Source organism: Erithacus rubecula (genome assembly GCF_903797595.1).
Source record: "Erithacus rubecula genome assembly, chromosome: 13".
Lineage (NCBI taxonomy): Eukaryota > Metazoa > Chordata > Aves > Passeriformes > Muscicapidae > Erithacus > Erithacus rubecula.
In genome coordinates, this window is record NC_136665.1 from 20011058 (window position 1) to 20034389 (window position 23332).

Here is a 23332-nt window from a genome sequence, read left to right on the forward strand (position 1 = left end):
GCCAATGGGTCCATGTCCTTCTTTCTTCCCTTATGACGAGTAAAGTTGTTGTAAGAGCAGAACAGGGAACTGGCACTGCTTACGTTCTCCCTGGGAGTTGCCAAGGAAGAGCCATGGGTTTGTAAAGCCTTGTCTCCTGATGTCTCATTACACGAAAGAAAAACCCCGCCGAAAAAACCAAGCTCTTGCAGAGCTAATTACACAGATGGGAAGATGTGACTGTAGCCCGGCTGAAGACAGACTGCAGAGTGCCTTGAAAAGACAGCCCTGTGAAGATTATTTAATACAGCACACCAGGTTTTAACCAATAGGATTTTATTCTGTTGGTATCTCAACAAAAAAAATCCACACAACCGAGGTACAGTACAGAAGTGTCACTAAAAAAAAATAAATCTTCAAACTATGGTTTGATGTACTGACGTTGGTTAAATAACCCAGTTTGAGATTACTGTAAAGCAGAAGACATATGCATTCCACTACTCCTTTTCATCTTCAGGAAAACAAAGAGACTTTCACCTGGGCAAGCACATTATTTTCAGAAAGACACAAGTACACCATCTCCATTACCAGAGCTAGCTAGCACACTACCAGCCAACCTGAGAACTCCACCAGCTCTCTCTCACTTGAAAGTGGTCTTTGAGGGCACACACTATTTGTCCCCTTGCATGAAGGAGTTCACACCTCATTATCTGACAGCTTCCTCCAGTTCTGCCCAAGTGTGTGAACTCTGACCACGGCACATCCAATCAAATTTGACCCCTAAATTTGACCAAAAAAGCAGGGAATAATTCCTACAGTATCAAGGAGTAGTATCAGGCACAGTACTTGGCTATACTGTTTAAATTTAAGGGAATGTCAATTAAGGCTGATTATCAACATATTGTAGCCTCTTAGTAATAGAGTGCTCATCAAATTGGATCCTTGTTTGCCATGTTGGTGTCCAGTTCAGATGAAATCAGTTCTGATGCTGCTGAAGATTGCAGTGGTGACTGGCTGTGGCTGCATCACTGCTCGTTCTGCTGCCCCTCTGTCACAGCTGACACCCCTCCCTGGCCCTTGTTCACGTCGCTGATGCACGCCCACAGCCCATCCACAGACTCCTTCCACAGGGTCACCTCAAAAACAGAGCACCAACAGCTTTCAAACACACCCTGCTCCCCTTTTCTTGCAGCTACCACAGCACGGCTTTGCTGATAGCCTACAGTCATATGAGAAGAGTATGTCAGTACCCCACAAAATCAAGTTCAGCCTGCATTTCTACCCTCATTCAGGATTCAGAAAGCAGTGCAAGTAGTTTTCCAAAGGTTAGGGTGTTCTTACCCTCTTGATTAATCACAATAAAAATGTCCCCATCACAGGAAAGGAGACTCTACGACAGCCTTGTGCTAAACACATGACAGCCTCCTCTCAGCTCCTCTGAAAACAAAGCACAGGGGTAAAAGCCAAGGCAGCAGTACTTACTTTGTTGTCTCCTCCAGACACTGCAAGGATATTGGCAGTGATGGACCAGCTCACGTGCCAGACAACATCATTGAACTTGTGCAGCAGCTTTGGAGACCAGGAGTTTCCAGAGGCATCGTCACACGTCCAGATAAACACTCTGCCATCCTGGAACAGCACAGAGACCCAGCTGCTGGGCAGGAGAAACACATCCTCATCTGCCCTTGGAGCTACACTTAAACCACAGCTCAGACACCACCCCTTGATGTCTCTGCATCTATGAAGGCTGAGGACATCAGACATGACTAAGTATTCCAGTTATTAGAAAACAGTACTTTCAGAAGGAAGTTCAGTAAATTTGATCCCAAAACACTAAAATATTACATTAGTTGGAAGGTCTTCCTCCTAGTGAGACCATTCTGTTCATAATTTTCAAAGCAGAAGCCAGTCTTTGGTACAGAGGCACACACACATGAACCTTGGCCCAGAAATGCTTCTATTGGGATTCTGAGCTGGGGAGGAACAGGATCAAAGGCTCTTATGCAGAGACCCAGATACAGCAAAGCATTGCCAAGGGACACTAGAGCAGCTCTATCCCTACAATTCCCTTACTAGAGAAACAGGGAAGGAAGCACATGGAAGTGAGCACAGCAGGTGCCTGTGTCACTGCACAGAAAGCTCACCTGTGAGCAGCTGGCAATGGTGCTGGTTGGCAAACCTATGGATGGAGCCCAGGCCACGTCCCGTACCCAGTCACTGTGAGCCTCCAGCTTCTGCTCTTCTTTCCACTGGCCCTCTTCTTCCCTGAAAACACAGCTTCATGTCACAAAGGTAGCAGCAGCATCCTTCATCATCTCATCCCCTGCTTGGGAAGGCTTTGGATTGTAGCACCAGACTCCTTATTCATCAATACACTACAAAGCACAAGTGTTCCCCACTTCTCCAAAAACCCCTATGGCTTGAACGGACAAAATCCCTTCCAGGGGACAGAAAGCAGCACAGGCCAAGAGGTTCTGACCTTCAGCTACTGTCAGAAATCTGCTATTATCAAAGTGGCAACCAAAGACCATTAGAAACCCACACTTAGAGACAGGATCACACAGAGCTGGCACAAACTGCAAGAATTGTAGGAGATACTGTGCATCACTAAGTTTGCATTTTTAAAATACTTCTCTAAAACAGAAATTCAAATGTAATACAACAGAGATGCTGAAAATAGGATAATAACAGGGACACTCCAAGCCTACAGTGTCAAGTTTTATCTAGCAACAGGGCACTTACTTCCAGATCTTGACCAGGTTGTCACAGCCACCAGATGCAAATCTTTTGATGTAGTTTGGCTTCTGACCAGAGGGTTGTTCTATGAGGCTCCCTGGCACAACAGCAGGAGCCCAGCTAACTGCATTACATCCAATCTAGTTCATGAAAAACATCACTGTTAGAAGCTGCTTACTTTAATTAACTAAATAAATAGATAAAGGCTGCTGAGAGGGTGGAGAACATGTAGCATACTCTCTGCTGAGAGTGGGGAATAAGCCCATCTCAGAAAAACTGAAGTCCTGCACAATGCTGGATGAGCACTGGATGAATAAGAAATCCAGATGCAGTCCAGCCTCACTAAGGCACTTACTCAGAAAACCTGAGGCAGCTAAGGGCATTTGCACACAAAATAGTTCATCTTGGACATGTAAATAGGGGAGACAGAAACTGCAAAGACAAAGACAAAGAGTTGCTAAGATTTAGGAACACAGGAGTAGAAGGAACCTTTGGTAAAAATTTCCTTCTACTGGGAGCCACTGCCGTTAGATTATTACATTCTGCTTGAACAAATATCTCCACAATTTTGGGGAAAACAGGAGTCCCAGTTTTTCCAGATGGTGCAGGTATTCTCAGGCCAAGGCCATTTCTTAGCAGGCAACTTTCAGCACTGTGTGTAAGAATAATACCCAATAAACAGGCACTGCCAGTGCTGTTTAGTGAACTTCACTGTATTTCCACTTCATTTCTGTGACTAAGAAGTACAGCTGCCTACTGTGGATGAACTTACACTATTCTTGGTTCAGGATGTTTCAGATCATTTCAGTGCACTTCAGTATTTGTCTAGCCAAGTCTCTGAGGCATCACCTCAGTGTTAGCTGCAGCTCTGGGAACTCGGGGCTGCTCCACAGGACAGACTCACCGTGTGTGCATTGCTGATCTTTTTGACTTCCCACTGCCCATCACCCGTGTAGCTCAGCAAGGAAATGGCCCCATCAGAGCTCCCACAGGCCAGGATCAGTCCATAGTCGTGTGGTGCCCAGCAGACAGAATTCACTGGGAAGGGCGAGACAGACCAGATTACAGCACAGGGACTACTTAAAACTAATGCACTGGCTGGTATCAGTGGCACAGGCACCAAAAGCAAGTGGCTTGAGAGCTGAGAATGAGTCAATTAGTCAAATTGCTTACTGAGTAACAAATCTGCCTTGGGAGGGTAAATCATCTGAACACAACAGTTTCTATTTTAAAACAAAATACAGCATGATAAATGCAGTTGTTCTTACTGGAAGGAGACAGTATTTTCCTCAAGAATTCAGTTCCCTGCCATCTTTATTTGAAAGCTGACTTATTTTTATAAAAACACTTATAGACACATTGTGTGCATCAGTAGTGGGTTATCCAGCAATATGACCTCAGGGAAATGTCTTGCTGGTGCCAAACAGATTTACTCTGTCTTCGGTTTTTATCCTTTCCTTTTTGACAGAGGCTTCCTTCCTTAACACTAACAGATTTATGTCAGTCTTACCCAAATCCCCTCATCCCCCCAGTCTCCCTTCCCAGCTCCACACTCCAAGCCTCCATACCTGAAGAATCATGTCCCGTGTACTCGTAGGTCTTTTCCCAAGTGCCATTTTCTTCCTTCCAGATAATAACCTTCCTGTCATAGGAACAGGAAGCCAAGATATTCCCATACATAGGATGTGCCCAGGCAACCTGCCACACGGGACCTTCGTGCCTGCAAGAACCAACATCATTTGGAAAAGCAGAGAAACCCCTTTCAGCTGCAGCTGCCTCACAGACCAGTGTTGTGAATTGCTGTTCTGGGAGGGATTAGAGCTCTGACATGAGGAATGGGCAATGCTAAGGTGGCAATGACACAGGGCTCTCACTGTCACAGAAAACAATTTCAACTTGTATTTTACTTCTTGAAAATCACAGGTGCAATTACTAAATGAGTGACTAAGCCCCAGTGGGGCTCTGTCCCCGCCCCAGCTCTGAGAAGTTGCTCAGCACAGGAGGAGTTGTCCAGTTGGAGGAGTTCCCCCTGGAATTGAAGCTGCACTTCCCGCTACCTCAGGGCCAAAGGGCAAAGCAGCAGGAGTGTGGGCTGGCAGAGTGCCAGCAGCTGTGCCAGTGCCAGCTCACCCCCTGAGGTCTGCGATGAGGATCTGCCCCCCGTTGCGCACGTCGAAGATCTTGAGGGAGCGGTCGGAGGAGCAGGTGGCCAGGCGTGTGCCGTAGTAATCCATCTGGGCATCGTGCTGCAGGGACAGCAGGGGAGCCTGCTGGTGGGCTGCAGCTCAGCCCCTGCACAGCAGCCTCCAGAGGGGCTGTGAAACATCCACACCCGCCACACCAGCAACTGCCTTCCCTGCCTGCATCACAAACACACACAGGAGGAGTCCAGGGGACTCTGAGCAGCAACCCACAGCAGGGAGCACAGGCTGCTCACTGCAAAGCAGTGACCAAATGTGTATCTCTGTTCCTTTTATTTCTTACAAGTGGGTGTACAAACACTGCTCTTAATTATGTTTGAAACTTCACCACCACTGAACCACAGAATTTTTAAGGCTGGAAAAGACCTCCAAGGTCACTGACTACAACCTTTGGCCAATAACTTGTCGCTCGACCAGAGCACAAAGTACCACATCCAGTCCTTTCCTGAACACCTTCAGGATGGTGACTACACCACCTCCCTGGGCAGCCCTTTCCAATGCTTGACAGCCTCTTCTGTGAAGAAATTCTTCCTCAAGAACTAGGCTCACCTAGCTGGGCTCCTTTCTTCAACAAATTACTTTGATACCTTTCTTCCTACCCACACTAATACATCTACTCCCAGAAACACCCACATAGAGGAAAGCCATTTGTATCAGCTGAAGTTCTGTACCAGCAAATATAAACATATCTCTATTATTTCACAGAAATGGGCAGAAACAAGTCCGCACATGAAAGTTAAGATTTTAAATCATTTCCCCTTTCTTCCGAGCCAAGTTTTCCTCCCTACAATGGCAAGGTCAGATTTCAGAGAGCATTCTGCACCCCACACCCCGCGGCTGTGCAGTCACACAGGCCCAGGGCAGCTGCCACAGCCCGCGCCACTCACGATCATGTCCTCATGGGACGTGTCCACGGTGTTAATGACCGACACCTGCGGGAGAGGAACGGAAACAGCTCAGCGCCCCAGGGCACGGCTGGTGCCCCGAGTGCCCGGAGCCCCGTGTGCCAGCCCGGAGCCCCGTGTGCCAGCCCGGAGCCCCGTGTGCCAGCCCAGTGCCCCGAGTGCCCGGTGCCCTGAGTGCCAGCCCGGTGCCCCGAGTGCCCATTGCCCCGTGTGCCATTCCAGTGCCCCGAGTGCCAGCCCAGTGCCCTGAGTACCCAGTACCCGGTGCACCCTGTACCGAGCCCGGTGCCCGGTGCAGCCTGTCCCGTGTGCCGGTCCGCCCGGGCCGCGATAGAGGCCGCACCAGCTGCGCTCGGGCCCCGCACCCGGCCGCCGCCGGTTCCCCGGCCCCGCTCCGTCCTGCCCGGCCCCCGCCCGTCCCGTTCCCGCTCCCGCTCCCGTTCCCGGTCCCGCTCCCCCGCTCTCCCCTCACCATGGCGGCGCTGGCCCCGCTCCCTCCTGCCCGGCCCCCGCCCGTCCCGTTCCCGCTCCCGCTCCCGTTCCCGGTCCCGCTCTCCCCTCACCATGGCGGCGCTGGCCCCGCTCCCTCCTGCCCGGCCCCCGCCCGTCCCGTTCCCGCTCCCGCTCCCGTTCCCGGTCCCGCTCTCCCCTCACCATGGCGGCGCTGGCCCCGCTCCGGCCCGGCCCGGCTCTGCCCGCGCGCTCAGACGTGGCACGCCGGTCCCGCGCACAACCGGCCCCGCCGCGCCCCGCCCGCCTGCGACGCCGTTCCGCTGGCGCCGGGTTCCGGGGCGGCCGCTGCCCGCGCTGGGCGGGGCAGGGCGAGGGGCGGGAGCGGGGCTGGGCTGGGCTGCCCCGGGCACCGGGCCGAGCCCTGCCCTGCCCCGGGCACCGGGCGCCGGGCCGAGCCGAGCCGCCAGCGGCCGGGGGCACGGCCTGAGCCCGGGCACAGCCCTGTGTCGGCAGCGGCCGCCGCCCGGCCCCGCAGAGCCCTCCGCCATGGCCAGCGGCTCCTACCACATCTCCAGCCTGCTGGAGAAAATGACCTCCACCGACAAGGACTTCAGGTGCGGCTGGGGCCGGGAGCAGCGGGCGTGCGGGAAACACGGCATTTGCTGGGGTTTATTCACTGCGCCTCAGCCTGTGCTCCAGCTGGGGGGAAGGCAGAGAAACAGCGGGGCTCCCATCGGTGCCTCAGAGTGGGAGAGGAACAAGTCTGGTCAGCTGGAGGTCAAGTTATTTGTTTTGTGAATAAAGAACAGCGTAGCTGAAATGCTTCTGATTTGTTTTGATGACTGGAGAGACAGTCAGTGCATTAACAGGGGTGAGTAGACCCCCGTGTCCCTGGTGGCGGATGCTCCACACACTGGCTCTGCTCAGGCTGCTTGGAGAACTTTTTCCGTGTGATGGGCCCCTAACGAGACTGAGATGCTTTTATTTCTTTGTTTATGTCAGCAGAAAAGTTGTTATCTTTCTAGGGTTAGGCTCGATGTGTAAGGCACTCTATAAAGAGTAAATAAAACCGACGTGTGAAAGATTTCACTCCTGAGCATATTGTTCTCTCAGTACCAACCTGGCAGGTAATGTTTGGGCCAGACCTGGTATTTTGAGGTCTAAGGAGGGGTTAGTAATGGGTTGATTTTTGTAGAAGGTGCTGGTGTTGTGTGAAACGGGTACTTTGTGAAGAAGCCAGCGGTGCAGCAGTAGCGCAGTCAGTTCAGAGTTGTCAGTTAACGCTGCAGGGATGTGCCCTGCACACTGTGTCATGGCACACAGGCACTGCAGGGCTGTTTCCTGCCCAGAGCCGAGCCTGAGGTGTCGCAGGGCAGGTTTGTGCCATCCCCTCGCAGGGTGCCCGTGGGGTCCCTGCAGGGCAGGGCAGGGCAGGGCAGGGCAGGGCAGAGCCGGCTCCGCTCGGCTGTGCCCATAATTGGCCGTGCTGCTCCCAGCGCGGGTGCGGCTGCCAGCGCTGCGGCTCCGGGACAGACCGTGCCCACTCCCGGGCACACGGCTGCCGGGTCTCTCTCGGGGTACACGGCTGCCTGTGCAAAGCCAGCTGCCCATTTCTCTCGGGCTGCCTGTGCAAAGCCAGCAGCCCATTCTCTCTGGGCTCAGCCTGTGCAAAGCCAGCAGCCCATTCTCTCTGGGCTCAGGCTGCCTGTGCAAAGCCAGCAGCCCATTCTCTCTGGGCTCAGGCTGCCTGTCCAAAGCCAGCAGCCCATTCTCTCTGGGCTCAGGCTGCCTGTCCAAAGCCAGCAGCCCATTTCTCTCGGGCTCAGCCTGTGCAAAGCCAGCAGCCCATTTCTCTCGGGCTCAGCCTGTGCAAAGCCAGCAGCCCATTCTCTCTGGGCTCAGGCTGCCTGTCCAAAGCCAGCAGCCCATTCTCTCTCGGGCTCAGCCTGTGCAAAGCCAGCAGCCCATTCTCTCTGGGCTCAGGCTGCCTGTCCAAAGCCAGCAGCCCATTTCTCTCGGGCTCAGCCTGTGCAAAGCCAGCAGCCCATTCTCTCTGGGCTCAGGCTGCCTGTCCAAAGCCAGCAGCCCATTCTCTCTGGGCTCAGGCTGCCTGTCCAAAGCCAGCAGCCCATTTCTCTTGGGCTCAGCCTGTGCAAAGCCAGCAGCCCATTTCTCTCGGGCTCAGCCTGTGCAAAGCCAGCTGCCCATTCTCTCCGGGCTCAGCCTGTGCAAAGCCAGCAGCCCATTCTCTCTCGGGCTGCCTGTGCAAAGCCAGCAGCCCATTCTCTCTCTGGGCTCAGGCTGCCTGTGCAAAGCCAGCAGCCCATTCTCTCTCGGGCTGCCTGTGCAAAGCCAGCAGCCCATTCTCTCTCTGGGCTCAGGCTGCCTGTGCAAAGCCAGCAGCCCATTCTCTCTGGGCTCAGGCTGCCTGTCCAAAGCCAGCAGCCCATTTCTCTCGGGCTCAGCCTGTGCAAAGCCAGCAGCCCATTCTCTCTGGGCTCAGGCTGCCTGTGCAAAGCCAGCAGCCCATTCTCTCTGGGCTCAGGCTGCCTGTCCAAAGCCAGCAGCCCATTTCTCTCGGGCTCAGCCTGTGCAAAGCCAGCTGCCCATTCTCTCCGGGCTCAGCCTGTGCAAAGCCAGCAGCCCATTCTCTCTCAGGCTGCCTGTGCAAAGCCAGCAGCCCATTCTCTCTGGGCTCAGGCTGCCTGTGCAAAGCCAGCAGCCCTGGTCCCAGATGTGCCTCCCTGCTGCTCAGCAGTGGGCCTGCAGACTGAAGCCCCAAACCACGGCCTGCACATGAGAGCTCCTGTGTGCTGAATGAGTGACATCAGAGCCGAATTTAAAAAGGAGCTGTCCTTTTGGAACCAGAGAGGAGGACTTGGTGGCTCCTGTTGCATCCATTCTGGGCAGGGCTGACATTGGAAAGCAGCTAACACAGGATAGACACACTGAGATTTCTTAGAACCCCAGACCAGCACCTTTTGCACTTCCTACTCCTGGGAAAACAGATACTTTCCAGGATTTCTCAATATCCATTTTGTCCCTGTTAGAAAACTGACTGTCAGTTGGGTCTTTGTTTTTCTTTCTAATCTGGAGTGATAAATACTCCAGATTTTGAATATTGATTTTGCTCACAATCTAAATATAGCCTACTGCACTTCTGAGGTGTAGTTTGCATGGAGTCATGACTTTTATTTTCATTTTTGAGAGTGATGGGGCTTGTCCATGTGTGGGGCCATACTGTTAGTGCTAAGTTAGCCAGAAGGAACAGAGGTAGGTGTATTCTTAGACCCCAGACTGCTTTTCTTAGGCCAGATGACAAATTAATGAAAAAACCCATCATGATTGTTCTCTGGCATAGTTAACCATATTCATTTAGTCACTAAGAAAAAATACACATACTGAGTGTCACTTTTAGAGTTGTTTACCTGACCCCTGTTGGGTACTTATCTACTTGTAAGACAGTAACAATTTTCCTTTTCCTTAGGACAGTGCTGTAAGTTACTCTTTGGTAGTGTGTTTTCATATCAGCACCAGTTGCCAGGTTCTGTCCCAGGTGATGCAAAGGTGATTGTGTCTTTATGTCTGCACATCAGCCAATCCACTTTCTCCCTGTGTCCTTTCAGGTTTATGGCCACCAACGACCTGATGATGGAACTGCAGAAAGATTCAATAAAACTAGATGAAGACAGTGAGAAGAAAGTTGTGAAAATGCTTTTGAAATTGCTGGAGGACAAAAATGGGGAAGTACAGAACCTTGCTGTCAAATGGTAAGGTCCTGGACAGTAACAGCCATGTCCTTGGCACTAATAAAGCCATCACAGACTGCAGAGAGTGTGAGAACAGAGCCTGGCCCTTGACACCTCCCTCAAATCTCCTTTACAAGGGATTTTGCCCTCTCTTGCAGGCACTGCACTTTCTGTCTCTGTGGACAGACACAAGGTGTGAGCAGACAGACACCTTTGTAGCAGCAAGAGATGATTTTGGAAGTACTTCAGTGTTGCTGTTATAAACCTCACCACATGGATCCCTAAGATTTTATTTCTTCAGGGAGAAGCACAATTTAAAATTTTGGTGACAAGCTCTGGTCCTCCCTCAGGCCAAATCCAGTGCTGAATTTCTCCATGGATCTGTCTGATAGCAATGGTACTAAACATGTTCAGCCCTTATGGGCTTTAATTTCAGGTCCAAATCCTTCTCTTCAAGGGAGTTTTCACTGAACTTTGTAATGCACTTGGATTTTTCCCTGTCTTGACTCTGAGTGCAGACTGTGCTGTTGCTTTGCCTTGGACCATTCCAGGATTTTTTTAATCCAAGTGAACAAAAGCAGCAGGTTCCTCTATTAGTGAATCATAGTGAAAGGGATTCTGCTGCTGACATGTTCTTTCCCCAGTGGGGCTAAGTGGGTGTGTTCAATTTAGAAATGCCAGTGAATGGCTCAGTTCACCCCAGGGCTCCAGAAGGATGGGCCATTTAAAGATAACTTTGGGTTCCTGTATTTTTTCCTGCTATGGATCCTATTCACATTCCCTTCTTTTCAACCACATGCTGCTTCTATCCCTGTTCTTTTCCTTGTTATCTTTGGCCCTTTCTCTTTGATTCCCACTGTCCTGACTTTTCTTCTTCCTGTCTCTGCCTGCTTTGGGCTGGTTTTAAAGAAAAACAGTTGGGCACTGAGTAGAGGACCAGCTTCTCAACTTCTCTGCCTGTTTATCTCTGGTTGTATCTGCAGTAGGTCCATACTCATTGCCATCTGTCATCCATCCAGAGTGGGATAATGAGAGGCCTCAGCAGGGACCCGGGAATATTTCCTTTCTGTGCCTAAGGAGGGGCTTAGAGGGCATGTCAGTCATTCCCTACAGGTGGCCAGGATCTTTGAGGAGGAGCAGTGGGATGGTTTGAAGGACAGGGCAGTTGGAGTAGGCCCCTGATGCTGCCTGGCTTCTCCTCCTGCAGCCTGGGCCCGCTGGTTGGCAAGGTGAAGGAGTACCAGGTGGAGACCATGGTGGACACACTCTGCACCAACATGCTGTCTGACAAGGAGCAGCTGCGGGACATCTCCAGCATCGGCCTCAAAACTGTCATTTCTGAGCTGCCACCAGCTGCCACAGGTACCTGTGTGTCCCCATTGTCACTTCAGGGAGCCCCAGCCTTTGCAACGGGGGAAAGTGTCCAGTCCAGAGCCCAAAGGTCTCTGATTCTTTACTCACCTGCCAGAGAACAATCTGTGAAATCAGGGGGAGGGACAATAGAGCTGAGGTATCAATGGGATGAAAGATGGAATGAAAAGAAAGATTGAGCTGTATTTGGAACTATGTATCCCAAAAATGCATCAACTTTTCAGGGGATACCTGAGGCTCCCAGCGATAGAATTTTCTTTCCTCTGCAGCCATTTCAATCTCTCCTGATTAGATCTCCCAGTGGTGATTTCTTTTTTCAGTGTATGAGGGAGTGACTGGTTCCTGGCAGCAAAAAAGACTCCTTGTTAACTGACAGCAGGGAAAAATATTTCTCTTGCAGGTTCCACCATGACAGCAAATGTGTGCAAAAAGATCACAGCCCAGCTGACAGGAGCCATTGGCAAGCAGGAGGATGTGTCCGTGCAGTTGGAAGCTCTTGACATCCTGTCAGATATGCTGAGCAGGTACCAAGGATTTCCTTCTGGAGGCTGTGCATAGAAGGGGGGCTGCAGGGATGTGTCTGCTTTTGATTTCTTTATTCCCCTAATCCTGTTAAAAACACAGGATTTGGTGGCTGCTGCTAGGGAATATCTGAGTAGAGCAGGCTCCCAGCAGGGGTAGATCACATGCCAAGCCTTTCTGTGCTTGGGAAGGGCAGTGCCTCTGGTGATGGATCCCACAGAAGCTTAGCTCACACAAATGTGGAAGGGTGAGGGCAGAGCAGGGAGGTTTATTTTAGCCCTATGAGCCCATCACACATGCTTTTTCTTTTTTTTTTTTCCTGGCTGCCTCTTTCTCCTGTTGCGTAAGTCAGAGTGACAGTGTCGTATGTCGTCTGCTTGCAGGGTATTACTAGCACACCCTTGGGTCATCCAGAAGGACACAGTCAAAAACTCCATGATGGAGATGAATAAGCTCTCCCTGTGTTTTACAGAGCAAGTCAGTGTTCAGACCAAAATGACAAACCCACCCTTCTCCTCCCTCTCCCCACAATGTGCATGAAGTCTCCATAGCTGAAGGGTTTTTAGATTTGTTGCTGCCAAGAGGGCTTTTTTCTGAGCCTTTGACTTTCACCTTGTTCCTTGTTCTGCTCATTGCAGGTTGGGAGGAACACTCTACTCATTCCATTCCTCCATCCTGAGCTGCCTGCTGCCCCAGCTGACAAGCCCCAGGCTGGCAGTCCGTAAACGGGCCATCATTGCCTTGGGGCACTTGGTCTTGACCTGCAGTGGAAACATCTTCTCAGAGCTCACAGAGCATCTGCTGGCAGAGCTGAAGAGGAATGAGTCTCCATCCACCACCAGGACATACATCCAGTGTGTGGCTGGCATCAGCAGGCAGGCTGGGCACCGCATAGGTAGGGTGAGCAGCTTGGAATGGTGCTGGGAAATGTGCATGCATTTTACAGCAGCTCCTCTTAGTGGAAAAAGAAGAGTGCTCATTGCTCTTAATGGATTAGTGGCTTGTGCTTGTGATCCCCTCTGTGGTTCTGTCTGGCTCTCTGATCTCCACTTGGAAAGGAGACACCAGAGTATCTCCATGGCTGCCCTTCTCTAGTTACTAAGATTATCCCCTGGAGAGCTCACAGCACTTCCCTGGGTTGAATGAACACCTCTATGAACTAGGTCAGTGGATTTTAAGTGACAGAGGGCATGGCAACATATTGTGTTTCTTGTCTAAAAGACCTGCCAGGGTTGGGATTAGGTCCTAAGAGATCTCTAATCACAGCTCTTCCTGTGACTGAAGTGCCACCAAGGGGCTGCAGATGGGGAGCAGGGCTGGGCTGCTGAAAGCCAGCCCAGCTGGTTTTGGTGGGCTCTGGCTCCTGCCCGTGAGCTCTGGGGCAAGAATGCTCTGCCAGGCACAGGAAGGAAGGGGCAGGTGGTTGAGCTGTCAGCTGCCCAGGTGAGTGAAGGCTGGAATGGTTTTTCACTGCTGCCTGCTCTGTCTTTCCCAGGAGAGCACCTGGAGAAGATAATTCCTCTGATTGTTCAGTACTGTAACGTGGATGATGACGAGCTCAGAGAGTACTGCTTCCAGGCCTTTGAGTCCTTTGTGAGAAGGTGTGTGCCCTTGGGGAATGCCTCTGTACCACCCAGTGCATCCCTGTCCTAAACATCCATACATTCAGCATCCTGGAAGGAGGGCCTTCCTGCAAGTATTCCTGTTGGGAAGACAGTTCACACATGAAATCTCTTCTGTACATGCAGAGCTGGAGTGGAATCATGAGCTGTTTTACCTCAGTATGGGAGGCTGTCCCTCTGTATTGGTTTTGCAGGAGTGGGAGTTTTCCTTGTCCTTGGAGTGTTCCTTAGCCAGAGGGAGCTGCCTCTCTCCTGGTGCATGGAGGGAGCTGGAGGCAGGCAAGGGGGTTGGGCAGAAAAGCTGCTGAGCTGCAGCTCTCCTGTTGGTTGGTCAAACATTTTCTGCTTGGAAAAGGAGCCCTGCAGAGCTGCTGAGGTGTTCTCCCAGGAAGGGGGGAATCCAGCCAGGGTGTGTATGTGTGAATTGACACATGCAGGTAACCAAGGGCCACCATCAAACCACAGCTGAAATGCCACCAGCAGCTTTATGTCATGACCTTGCTGATAATGCTGGGTGACAGACACATGGGGACACAGGCTCTATGTGGCTTAGTTATCCCAGCTGAGAGAGGGGCAAGGGGGTTTGCTGCCTGCCTCACTCTTACAAAAGGCTTCATGCATGTCTGTGGGAGTGCATCATCTCTCCACAGCACTTGTACTTCTGAAAACATGCAGAGGATGAACAACATTAGGTATAATAAGTGGAGTTTTTCCACACTGACATCTTTAGCATTCCCAGCTGCAAGGTCACTTTGAGCAAAACTATTCCCTCCTCCTCACCAAATCTTCTGGTTTTAAGTCAGTCCTCCTAACAGGATGAAGGCAATTGATTTATTTATTTGTCCTTATTAAAGTTATTGCATCCTCCCTATAGGGGAATGTGGCCTTGCTTCATACAGAGCAGGAAGGAGCATCTTTGGTTTAATTCATGTTATCAAAGTGTTCACATGGTCTGTGAAGCACTTTGTGATCCTTTTGAGATTAATAATACTATTTGGATATTTAAAACATCTTAGTCTCTGATTAACTGTTAAAATTTTCATTTGTGATAGGTGCCCAAAGGAAATGGACCCTCACATCTCAAGTGTGATGGGACTGTGTTTGAAGTACATTACCTTTGACCCAAACTACAACTATGATAATGAGGAAGAAGAGGAAGAGATGATGGAAACTGAAAATGGGGAGGATGAAGAGCAAGGTGCCTGCTTGTGAGGATGGCTGTGCTCAGCAGAACCCGGGGCTCACATTCCCCACTCCTGCTTTCTCCTCCTGGAGAGGGCAGCTCTGAGGATCAAGTGATCCTGCAGCTGCAGTTTTCTGACAGTGCTGCCCTGTTTCCCTTGTGTTCCAGAGAGCAGTGATGAGTACAGTGATGATGATGACATCAGCTGGAAGGTGCGCAGGGCTGCGGCCAAGTGCCTGGAGGCCGTGGTCAGCAGCAGGCCTGACCTCCTGCAGGACTTCTACACAACCCTCTCCCCAGCCTTGATCAGCAGGTTCAAGGAGAGGGAGGAGAACGTCAAAGCTGACATCTTCAATGCTTACATCTCCTTGCTGAAGCAAACCCTGCCTACCCAGAGCTGGCTGCACTCTTCTGATGCCTCTGGCAAGGATGACATTCCCCTGACAATGCTTCAGAAGCAGGTGTGTGAGCAGGTTAATCACAAAGCAGGGAGAAGTACATACCCTGAGAATGTGGCTAGCTGAGGGAGCCCTGGGGCAAGCAGCTGGAGGGCCCCAGATGCAGATGCCAGGGGAAGAGTGCTGCACAGCACAGCAGTGGGGAGCAGCACTGCCCCTCCAGAGCCCTGGCACGTCTGCAGGCTGAGGCAGGCTGGCTCTGCCTGTGCCTTACTGCAGCTGCTGCTCAGGAAACTCCTCACATAAACTGGCAGAAATGTGCTAGAGTGAGCCTCTGAGAGCAGCTGGGATGACTCAGGTGTCCCCTTTCATTTGCTTCTCCAAACTGCAGGTTCCCAGCATCATCAAGGCCTTGCACAAGCAGCTCAAAGAAAAGAGCATCAAATCAAGACAGGGCTGTTTCAGCCTTCTGACAGAATTGGCCAGTGTTCTTCCTGGCTGCCTGGCAGATCATATACCTGCACTTATCCCTGGTAAGCTTGTCTGTGGTCTGGGGGGAAGCAGCAAAATCCATTCTGGGGTTGGCAAAATCTATTCTGAACACATATGCTCCTTGCCTGTGCATTCCAGTTTTATTCCTGAGAGTTATTCTGCCCAGCATTAGGACAAACACAGGAAATTCTACTCTGTGCTGATGTGCTGAACAGCTCCCAGATTAATTCAGGCCTCTGAACTGAAAGCCAGGATAAAAGCTCCAAGTTCATTTCCACAGTCCCCTGACAAGATGCTTTTGGGAGGGCCTATTGCAGCCTCCTCTGAAAGCAGCTGGAATTGTGCTGTTGCCACACTGAGATCAGAAATACAAATGCCATTTCCTTTTGCAGTGGCATTAAAAAAATCTTTATATTGACCTATTATTTAATTTGCACCACCCCATTTTTCTCTGAGCTTGTCTGGCCTGGGGGCTTATGAACCATCTGACTCCTGGAAGGCTCAGGTCCCACCTTTGCTTTTGGTGTGACTGTACAGCGAATATGAGAAAAGTCTCCTGTGCTTGTCCCTGGCTGGATCCATGAACCTCCCTCTTTGGGAAAAATACGACACCATTGCATTTTCTTGTGCACAGGAATTGTTTTCTCCTTGGCGGATAAATCCAGCTCCTCCAGCATGCGGATTGACACGCTCTCCTTCCTGCACGTCCTTCTGTGCAACCACCAGCCAGAGGTATTTCACCCTCATGTCAAAGCCCTGCTGCCTTCTGTTGTGGCCTGTATTGGAGACCCCTTCTATAAGATCACGTCAGAGGCTCTGCTGGTAACTCAGCAGCTTGTGAAAGTGATCAGGCCTTTGGACAAACAGCACAGCTTTGATGCCAAGCCCTATGTGAAGGACCTTTTCTCTGCTACTCTGAAGAGGCTGAAGGCAGCTGACATCGACCAGGAGGTGAAGGAACGGGCCATCTCCTGCATGGGACAAATCATCTACAACTTGGGAGACCATCTAAGCACTGACCTGCAGCCAACCCTGAAGATATTTCTGGAGAGGCTCAAAAACGAAATCACCAGACTGACAACAGTCAAAGCATTGACCTTAATTGCTAATTCTCCACTTCAAATAGATTTGAGACCCATCCTAGGGGAAGGTCTCCCCATTCTAGCTTCCTTCTTGAGAAAGAATCAGCGTGCCTTGAAGCTGAGCACCCTGAATGCTCTGGACATCCTGGTGAAGAACTACAGCGACAGCCTCAAGCCTGCCATGATTGAGGCTGTGCTGACCGAGCTCCCTGTCTTAATTACCGAGAGCGACATGCACGTGTCCCAGGTGACCATCGCCTTCCTCACGACTCTGGCCAGGATTTATCCGTCCTGTATCTCCACCATCAGCGGCTCTGTCCTTGCCGAAATCCTGCAGCTTGTTCACTCGCCTTTGCTGCAAGGCGGGGCCCTGAGCGCCATCACGGAGTGTTTGCAGGCGCTGCTGCAGGCCGGGCCGGGCGCTGCGGGCTTCCCCGAGCTGCTGGCGCGGCTGACGGCGCCCGTGCAGGGCGCGGGCCCGGCGGGGCCGCCGCTGCCCCGGCAGGCGCTGCACGCCGTGGCGCGGTGCGCGGCAGCGCTGTGCTCCGCCTGCCCCCGGGAGGGCCCCGCCGCCCTCGCCCGCTTTCTGCAGGATGCCAAGGGCCCCAGCTCCAGCCCGGCCGTGCAGGTGCTGGCTTTGCTGTTCCTGGCGGAGCTGGGGCGCGGCCGGAGCCTGAGCGCCCAGAGGGAGCTGAGGGACGTGCTGCTGCAGGCGCTGGCTTCCCCCAGCGAGGAGGTGAAATCCGCCGCCGCCTTCGCGCTGGGGAGCGTCAGCGCCGGCAGCCTGCCGGAGTTCCTGCCCCTGCTGCTCGCCGAGATCGGCAGCCAGCCCAAGAGGCAGTACCTGCTGCTGCACTCCCTCAAGGAGGCCATCGGCTGCTCCCCCGCTGCCAGCCTCACGCCCTACGTGGAGGACATCTGGGCCCTGCTCTTGGAGCACTGCGAGTGCACGGAGGAGGGGACGCGCGGCGTGGTGGCGGAGTGCCTGGGCAGGCTGGCCCAGGTGAGCCCCGCCGAGCTGCTGCCCCGGCTGAGGAAACACCTGTCGGCAGGTAACGCCTGGGGCGACGGCCAGGGCGGGCTAATGCTGCCTTCTGATGGAAATTCCCCTTGTAAACCCCTAGTGGGTAAATCGGGGAGCAAAGCCAGCTGAGAGGAGAGCAGGTAACCATTGGATCTCTGTGCAAGGGGGATCAGAGGAGCCCTGGTCCACGCAGGAGCAGCAGGGTGCTGGGAACAGGGACTACGCTAGGAGATTGTGCAGGAGCAGATTCACAGAGTTGATAAGAAGCATCCTCTACTCCCTACGTGTAACAGGATCAAGAGCAGAATATGTACTAGAGGGTGACAACAGTGATTCTCTCTCTTGGCTTTTCACTGTTTTCCTTCCCCTGTCCATGCAGGCTCCCCACACGCCCGGAGCACCGTGGTTACTGCCATCAAGTTCACGATCACAGACCAGCCTCAGCCCATCGATGCTCTCCTGAAGGACTGCATAGGTAGGCTGCTTGGAAGGGGTGTGAGCTGGGGGCATGAGGGGCTGGCTGTTGTTAGCAGCTCAGGGATTTTCCACTGCTCTGTGAGTGAAGTCGAAGTTTCAAAGAAGTTTCATCAGATGGGATTTAAGCAAGAAAAATCCCCAACTTCCTTGAATAACAAAGTTTCTGATTTGACTAGGGTGAGGTAGAGTCACACTGTTTGTTTTTATGCCCAAATGCAGGACAGTCATGTTTCTTTCCTGTACCAAATGGAGGGAGAGAAAGCATCACAAATGGCTCTGACAGATTGTGCTACTAGTTATTTTACCACAAATGCTCTCATAACCAGCCTCCTTGAAATACACAATATTCTTCTAAAATACTGCAAAAATGCAGTCTCTTGGCTACCAGACTGACTGATGTGTTCTTATCCCACAGGTGACTTCCTACAAACTCTGCAAGACCCAGAGCTGAACGTTCGCCGTGTGGCTTTAGCCCTGTTTAATTCTGCTGCTCACAACAAGCCTTCTTTAATCCGGGATTTGCTGAGCTCAGTCCTGCCCAGCCTGTACAATGAAACCAAAGTGCGCCGGGAGCTCATCCGTGAGGTAACTGGGCTTAGCTGGGCAGGAGCCCAGGAGGGAGCCCAGGTGAGGCTGCTGCTCTGCCTGCTCTCTGCTGACAGCTGTGCTGTTTGTCTCGGCTCAGGTAGAGATGGGGCCATTCAAGCACACAGTGGACGATGGCCTTGATGTGAGGAAAGCTGCTTTTGAGTGCATGTACACCCTGCTGGAGAGCTGCCTGGACCGGCTGGACATCTACGACTACCTGAACCACGTGGAGGATGGGCTGAAGGATCACTATGACATTCGGGTAGGTGCTGTGCCTGGCTGGTGTCCTTTTCCCTGTGGGGGCTGGGCTGTGTATCCCCAGAGCCCCAGGCTAGGGGCTGCAGTGTCCCTTTGCAGACACCTGCAGCACTGGTCACACCTGGGCCAGCTGCAGTCCAGCCCCCCGGCTGCCTGGGGGCAGAGCCCCTTGCACAAGGGAGCTCGGCAGGGGCAGTCACAGCCCAGCCTGTGGGCAGAGCTGGTGCCCCGGAGCCCCCCAGCAGTGCCCCCCTCCCGTGCAGATGCTGACGTTCATCGTGCTGGCGCGGCTCTCGGTGCTGTGCCCCAGCGCGCTGCTGCAGCGGCTCGAGCGCCTCATCGAGCCCCTCCGGGCCACCTGCTGCACCAAGGTAAGGGCTGCTGCTGCTGCCCCGGGCTGCCTCTGCCCTCCCCTCCCAGCTGGAAATCCCCTGCTGCTCTTTGCTGCACGGGGCCTTTGGTTTGCAGGTGAAGGCGGGCTCGGTGAAGCAGGAGTTTGAGAAGCAGGACGAGCTGAAGCGCTCGGCCATGCGCGCAGTGGCTGCTCTCCTGACCATCCCTGAGGTGGAGAAAAGCCCAGCAATGGCTGAGTTTTCATCCCACATCAGATCCAGTCCTGAAATGGCAGCACTTTTTGAGAGCATCCAGAAAGATTCTGCTTCCCTCCCCACCTTGGAGTCAATGGACATGAGCTAAGATGTTTTTCCCCACCACCCTCCTGCCCTCGGGATGCCCCAGCCAGCCAACAGCTGGGTGGGGAGGAACAAATGCCACTGAGCTGCTCTCCTGCCACAGCCAAACCCAAGTTCCTGGGCAGCCACAGGAGGGACTGGGGATGGTGTGTGAAATGTGACAGCTGGACAGGACTGGTTTGATCCAGCTGCACTTGTATCAGACACCTCAGAGATTTGGAATGAGACCTGAGATCAGGGGAATACAGCCTCATGTAGGGGAGGGGAGATCAGTATTCCCATTTTTCAGAAAGTTTTAAGGGGTGCACAAAGCAATCACAGTTGTGGTTCCACGAACAATGGAAACTACTTCTTCAAATACTCCTTACTGCAGTACAAAGGTTTTTTAATCACTGCACATGCACTTTCTACCTTAAACTGCCCAAGAATGTATTTATAGTGTTTTCACTGAAAAACATGGCTATAAACTGGAAGCCATGTCTTTATGAATGGGTTAATCCCACAGGCCTTTGGGAAAGCAGACTTGCACCTGCCAAGCTGCAGAGGCTGCACAGGGCAGGTTACCTGCCATCCCAACCTTCACTTTGGGCTTCAGTTTGGCATTTGGGAAATACAAAGCTTTGTTGCTTGGCTTTTATATTTATGGTCTTGACTGCAAAATACCTCAACCCTCTTCCCCGAGGGATGATTATTGACTGTTTCAGTGACAAACCCTACTTAAAGCTTTGCTTTGCACTAACGTGGCTTCTCTGTCCCCTTGGAGCACCTCAGTGTTGGTGTCACCAGCCACAAGCTCTACTGCTCCTGGTCACACAGCAGCAGCAGGCATCTGCAGGAGCACCGTGGTCAGAGGTGGCAGGCAGGAGCCAGGGGTGCAAGCACACAGCCCATAGTGGCTGCTGTGCTTGAATTCTGCTTTGTGCAAGGGAAAATGCCTTAAGAGACTAAGGTTCTAACAGCCAGCTAGAGGATGAGGCCTTCGTGACACACTGCTCTAGCCACTGACTGCTCTGTGCTTTCTTTTCTCTTTTGACAGAGTGGTTGATGTGAATAGTGTTTATAGTGCTGTGTGAAAGGACAGCTGTTGTCTGGGTGGTATAGAAAATAAAATACACTTGTGAAGCTGCGTGCCCTGAATTCACTGACCATCACCGTGGCACTGCTCCCTGAGTGCCCTGACAGCAGAGCCCTGGAGCCAAACACAGGCTGCTGCCCCTCCTCTGCCATGCCAAACAGCTGGAACTGGAGTTTAGTAAAGAGAGGCTTTATTAAATACACCTGTGCTGCAGAGCTGCTACTCGTTCTCCTCGCTGCGCAGCCTGGCGTTGGGGTTGGTGATCTTGATGGCGAGCTGGGCAGCTCTCTCCACAATCACCTTCCTGTTCTTGGAGGACACGTTGTGGGCAATCTCTGCACAGTAGGACCTGTGGGGACAGGCAGCAGTGTTGGGCTGGGCTCCAGCAGCACCCAGAGCCAAGGCAAAGCCCTCTGGAGCCGTGGCACCAGCTGGAGCTGCCCTGCAGCAGCACTCGGGCACATCCTGCACGGGCACTGAGCTGTGACTGCCAGGACCTGTCTGGCCTCAAGCAGGAGCTCCCCTCCAGGACAGCTCAGCTTTTCTTGGCAATGACTCAATCAGAGGCAGTTGTTAATTATTGTTACTATTTTGTAGCAAAAACAAGCACTGGAGCAGACTTGTGTGGTCTGACCGGGATTACCAGTGATGTGGCACAGCCTCACTTGCCACCCTTGTGTATTTTTGCCAAGGGGATGAGACTGCCAGCCCCGAGGTCTCCCTGTGCCCCCACCCTCCAGTGGCACTGAGAGCATCCTGATGGCATCTGTGCTCTCAAAGGCAACGACTTCCCTCCTTCCACCCTGACCGTACCATCTCTCCAGGGCAGTGCAGGCCCCACATACTCACTTGTTGCTCATCATCAGCACTTCCAGTTCCTTCACATTGTGGACCAGGAACTTTCTGAAGCCCGTGGGCAGCATGTGTTTTGTCTTCTTGTTGCTGCCGTAGCCGATGTTGGGCATCAGGATCTGCCCCTTGAAGCGCCGGCGCACTCTGTTGTCGATGCCTCTGGGTTTGCGCCAGTTGCGCTGCACAAAGGCACAAAGAGTTACAAGAGATCACCCTGAACGCGGCTGGCCTGACGGCTCCGGGACTGCCCTCGCCCCCCTCCCAGCCCTGCCACCATCGCTCTGCCCTTCCCTTCACCGCCTGCACCAAAGGCACCCCAGAGCTTCCTGCCCTCGGCAACTCCTCACCTTGATCTTGACATAGCGGTCAGACTGGTGCCGGATGAACTTCTTGGTTCTCTTCTTGACGATCTTGGGCTTCACGAGAGGCCTGAGAGCGGGCATGGTGCCTGCGGGACAGAGCGGGGTGAGCGCGGGGCGCGGCCGGGGCGCGCTGCCGCTGCCCGCGCCGCGCGTGTCGCAGACTGCCTTCCCCCGCGGGCCACGGCAGGCCGGCCGGGGAATGGGTCTTCATCTGCTGCGGCTCTGCCTCCCGCCTCCGAAGCTGGCAGAGCACTGGCAGCTCTCCAGATGCGATCCTGGGAGGTGCGGCGGTGCCGGCCCGCGCCGCACACCGGGGGTAACAGCGCCCGCGCCCCCGGCCCGGCCCGAGCGCTGTCCGGGAGCGCGGCCCCGCCGCCCGGGAAGGGCCGCGGGCGAGGCCCCAGCGCCGCCCATCCGGGGCCGCCCCGGCGGCACAGGAGCGGTTCCGGCCCGCGGGGGCCGCCTCCCGCGCCCCGGGGAACGGACGCGGCGGAGAGAAAGGGGAAGGGAGGGAAGCGGTCTGTGCGAGAAGCGCCGGGGGCCGGATGGCCGCGGATGGCGGCGGATGGCGCGGCCGGGACTCACCGGTGCCGATGGCGCGTCCCCCGCCGGCCCGCCCGAGAGAGGGAGGCGCCCCGCGCGCAGGCGCTTATGGGCCGCGCTGATGGGCGGTCCTGGCAGGGCGGGCGGCGCTGCGGCCGCGCAGGCAGGACACCGGCCAGGCGGCCCCGAGCCCAGACCGCCGCCGCAGCGAGGTGGCACCGGGAAGGGAGGTTCGGTCCGGCGGGGGCGCCCCGATCGGAGCTTCCCGCCCTCCGCCACGAACAGCGCGCTTGCTACGAATCTGACAGGACCTGCCTGCGTCACAGCGCCAGGCTCTGCCCGCCAGCTGCTTCCGCCAGTGCGAGCGGGCGGGCAGGCGCCGCCTGGCGGCGCGGCGGAACGATGGCGGCGGGTCGCGGCCCGCGCCTCCCGCACCCGGGAACGAGCCGTGGGGAACCAGAACCGCCCGAACCCGGGAACGGGCCGAGGGGAACGAGAGCGGCCCCAGCTCCGGGAACCAGAATCGCCCGAACCCGGGAACGGGCCGAGGGGAACGAGAGCGGCCCCAGCTCCGGGAACCAGAACCACCCGAACCCGGGAACGGGCCGAGGGGAACGGGCCGTGCGGCCCGAGAGCTCCGCGGAGCCAGAAGCGCCTCGGGCCCTCTCCTGCCGCGGGGCACGGGGCCGCTCCCGGTGAGACTGGCGGGGCACGGGGCGGCAGCGGGCGCTGAGCGGGCTCTGCTCTGTGCTCTGTCCTGGCACAGCC

The 23332-nt window shown here is 53.9% G+C and overlaps 3 protein-coding genes across 6 annotated transcripts; 1 reads left to right on the forward strand and 2 right to left on the reverse strand.

Moving 5' to 3' along the window:
- Positions 1-298: 298 nt before the first annotated feature.
- On the reverse strand, positions 299-22594 carry SEC13 (SEC13 homolog, nuclear pore and COPII coat complex component). 4 transcript variants are annotated; one of them, XM_079316991.1, is made up of 10 exons: positions 22355-22594; positions 6385-6409; positions 5804-5848; positions 4846-4961; positions 4284-4435; positions 3620-3753; positions 2722-2855; positions 2124-2244; positions 1462-1608; positions 299-1115 (listed from the first exon to the last, which is right to left on the reverse strand). In XM_079316991.1, exons 2-10 carry the CDS (start codon positions 6385-6387, stop codon positions 1005-1007), a joined length of 963 nt encoding a protein of 320 aa, XP_079173117.1. In that variant the 5' UTR covers positions 6388-6409; positions 22355-22594; the 3' UTR covers positions 299-1004. The 4 variants fall into 4 exon arrangements, with proteins under 4 accessions (XP_079173117.1, XP_079173116.1, XP_079173115.1 ...); XM_079316990.1 differs by lacking the exons at positions 6385-6409; positions 22355-22594 and adding exons at positions 6476-6705; positions 6745-6787; XM_079316989.1 differs by lacking the exon at positions 22355-22594 and adding an exon at positions 6497-6582 and having other exon boundaries at positions 6385-6410.
- LOC306807398 (cullin-associated NEDD8-dissociated protein 1-like) lies at positions 6792-20854 on the forward strand. The gene is made up of 15 exons (XM_079316956.1): positions 6792-6888; positions 9901-10044; positions 11231-11385; positions 11795-11918; positions 12555-12811; positions 13412-13517; positions 14591-14736; positions 14890-15182; positions 15511-15652; positions 16246-17745; positions 18097-18192; positions 18610-18779; positions 18880-19044; positions 19304-19411; positions 19509-20854. The coding sequence occupies exons 1-15, from the start codon at positions 6821-6823 to the stop codon at positions 19734-19736; spliced, it is 3702 nt and encodes a 1233-aa protein (XP_079173082.1). The 5' UTR covers positions 6792-6820; the 3' UTR covers positions 19737-20854.
- On the reverse strand, positions 20976-22893 carry RPL32 (ribosomal protein L32). The gene is made up of 4 exons (XM_079316994.1): positions 22607-22893; positions 22007-22107; positions 21657-21838; positions 20976-21156 (listed from the first exon to the last, which is right to left on the reverse strand). Exons 2-4 carry the CDS (start codon positions 22100-22102, stop codon positions 21027-21029), a joined length of 408 nt encoding a protein of 135 aa, XP_079173120.1. The 5' UTR covers positions 22103-22107; positions 22607-22893; the 3' UTR covers positions 20976-21026.
- Positions 22894-23332: the final 439 nt, after the last annotated feature.

Bases quoted from the DNA above. Each gene is read 5' to 3' on its own strand.
- LOC306807398 (XM_079316956.1), top strand. From the start codon at position 6,821: ATGGCCAGCGGCTCCTACCACATCTCCAGCCTGCTGGAGAAAATGACC. The intron at 6,889-9,900 runs GTGCGGCTGGGG...GTGTCCTTTCAG, and splicing joins TCCACCGACAAGGACTTCAG to GTTTATGGCCACCAACGACC. The intron at 14,737-14,889 runs GTGCCTGCTTGT...CTTGTGTTCCAG, and splicing joins TGGGGAGGATGAAGAGCAAG to AGAGCAGTGATGAGTACAGT.
- RPL32 (XM_079316994.1), bottom strand. From the start codon at position 22,102: ATGCCCGCTCTCAGGCCTCTCGTGAAGCCCAAGATCGTCAAGAAGAGA. The intron at 21,839-22,006 runs GTGAGGAGTTGC...GCCTTTGTGCAG, and splicing joins ACCGCTATGTCAAGATCAAG to CGCAACTGGCGCAAACCCAG. The intron at 21,157-21,656 runs GTGAGTATGTGG...CTGTCCCCACAG, and splicing joins GTGCTGATGATGAGCAACAA to GTCCTACTGTGCAGAGATTG.
- SEC13 (XM_079316991.1), bottom strand. The intron at 4,962-5,803 runs GTGAGTGGCGCG...CTGTCCCTGCAG, and splicing joins CGTCCCATGAGGACATGATC to CACGATGCCCAGATGGATTA. The intron at 2,245-2,721 runs GTAAGTGCCCTG...CTGTGTTTTCAG, and splicing joins AACCTGGTCAAGATCTGGAA to GGAAGAAGAGGGCCAGTGGA.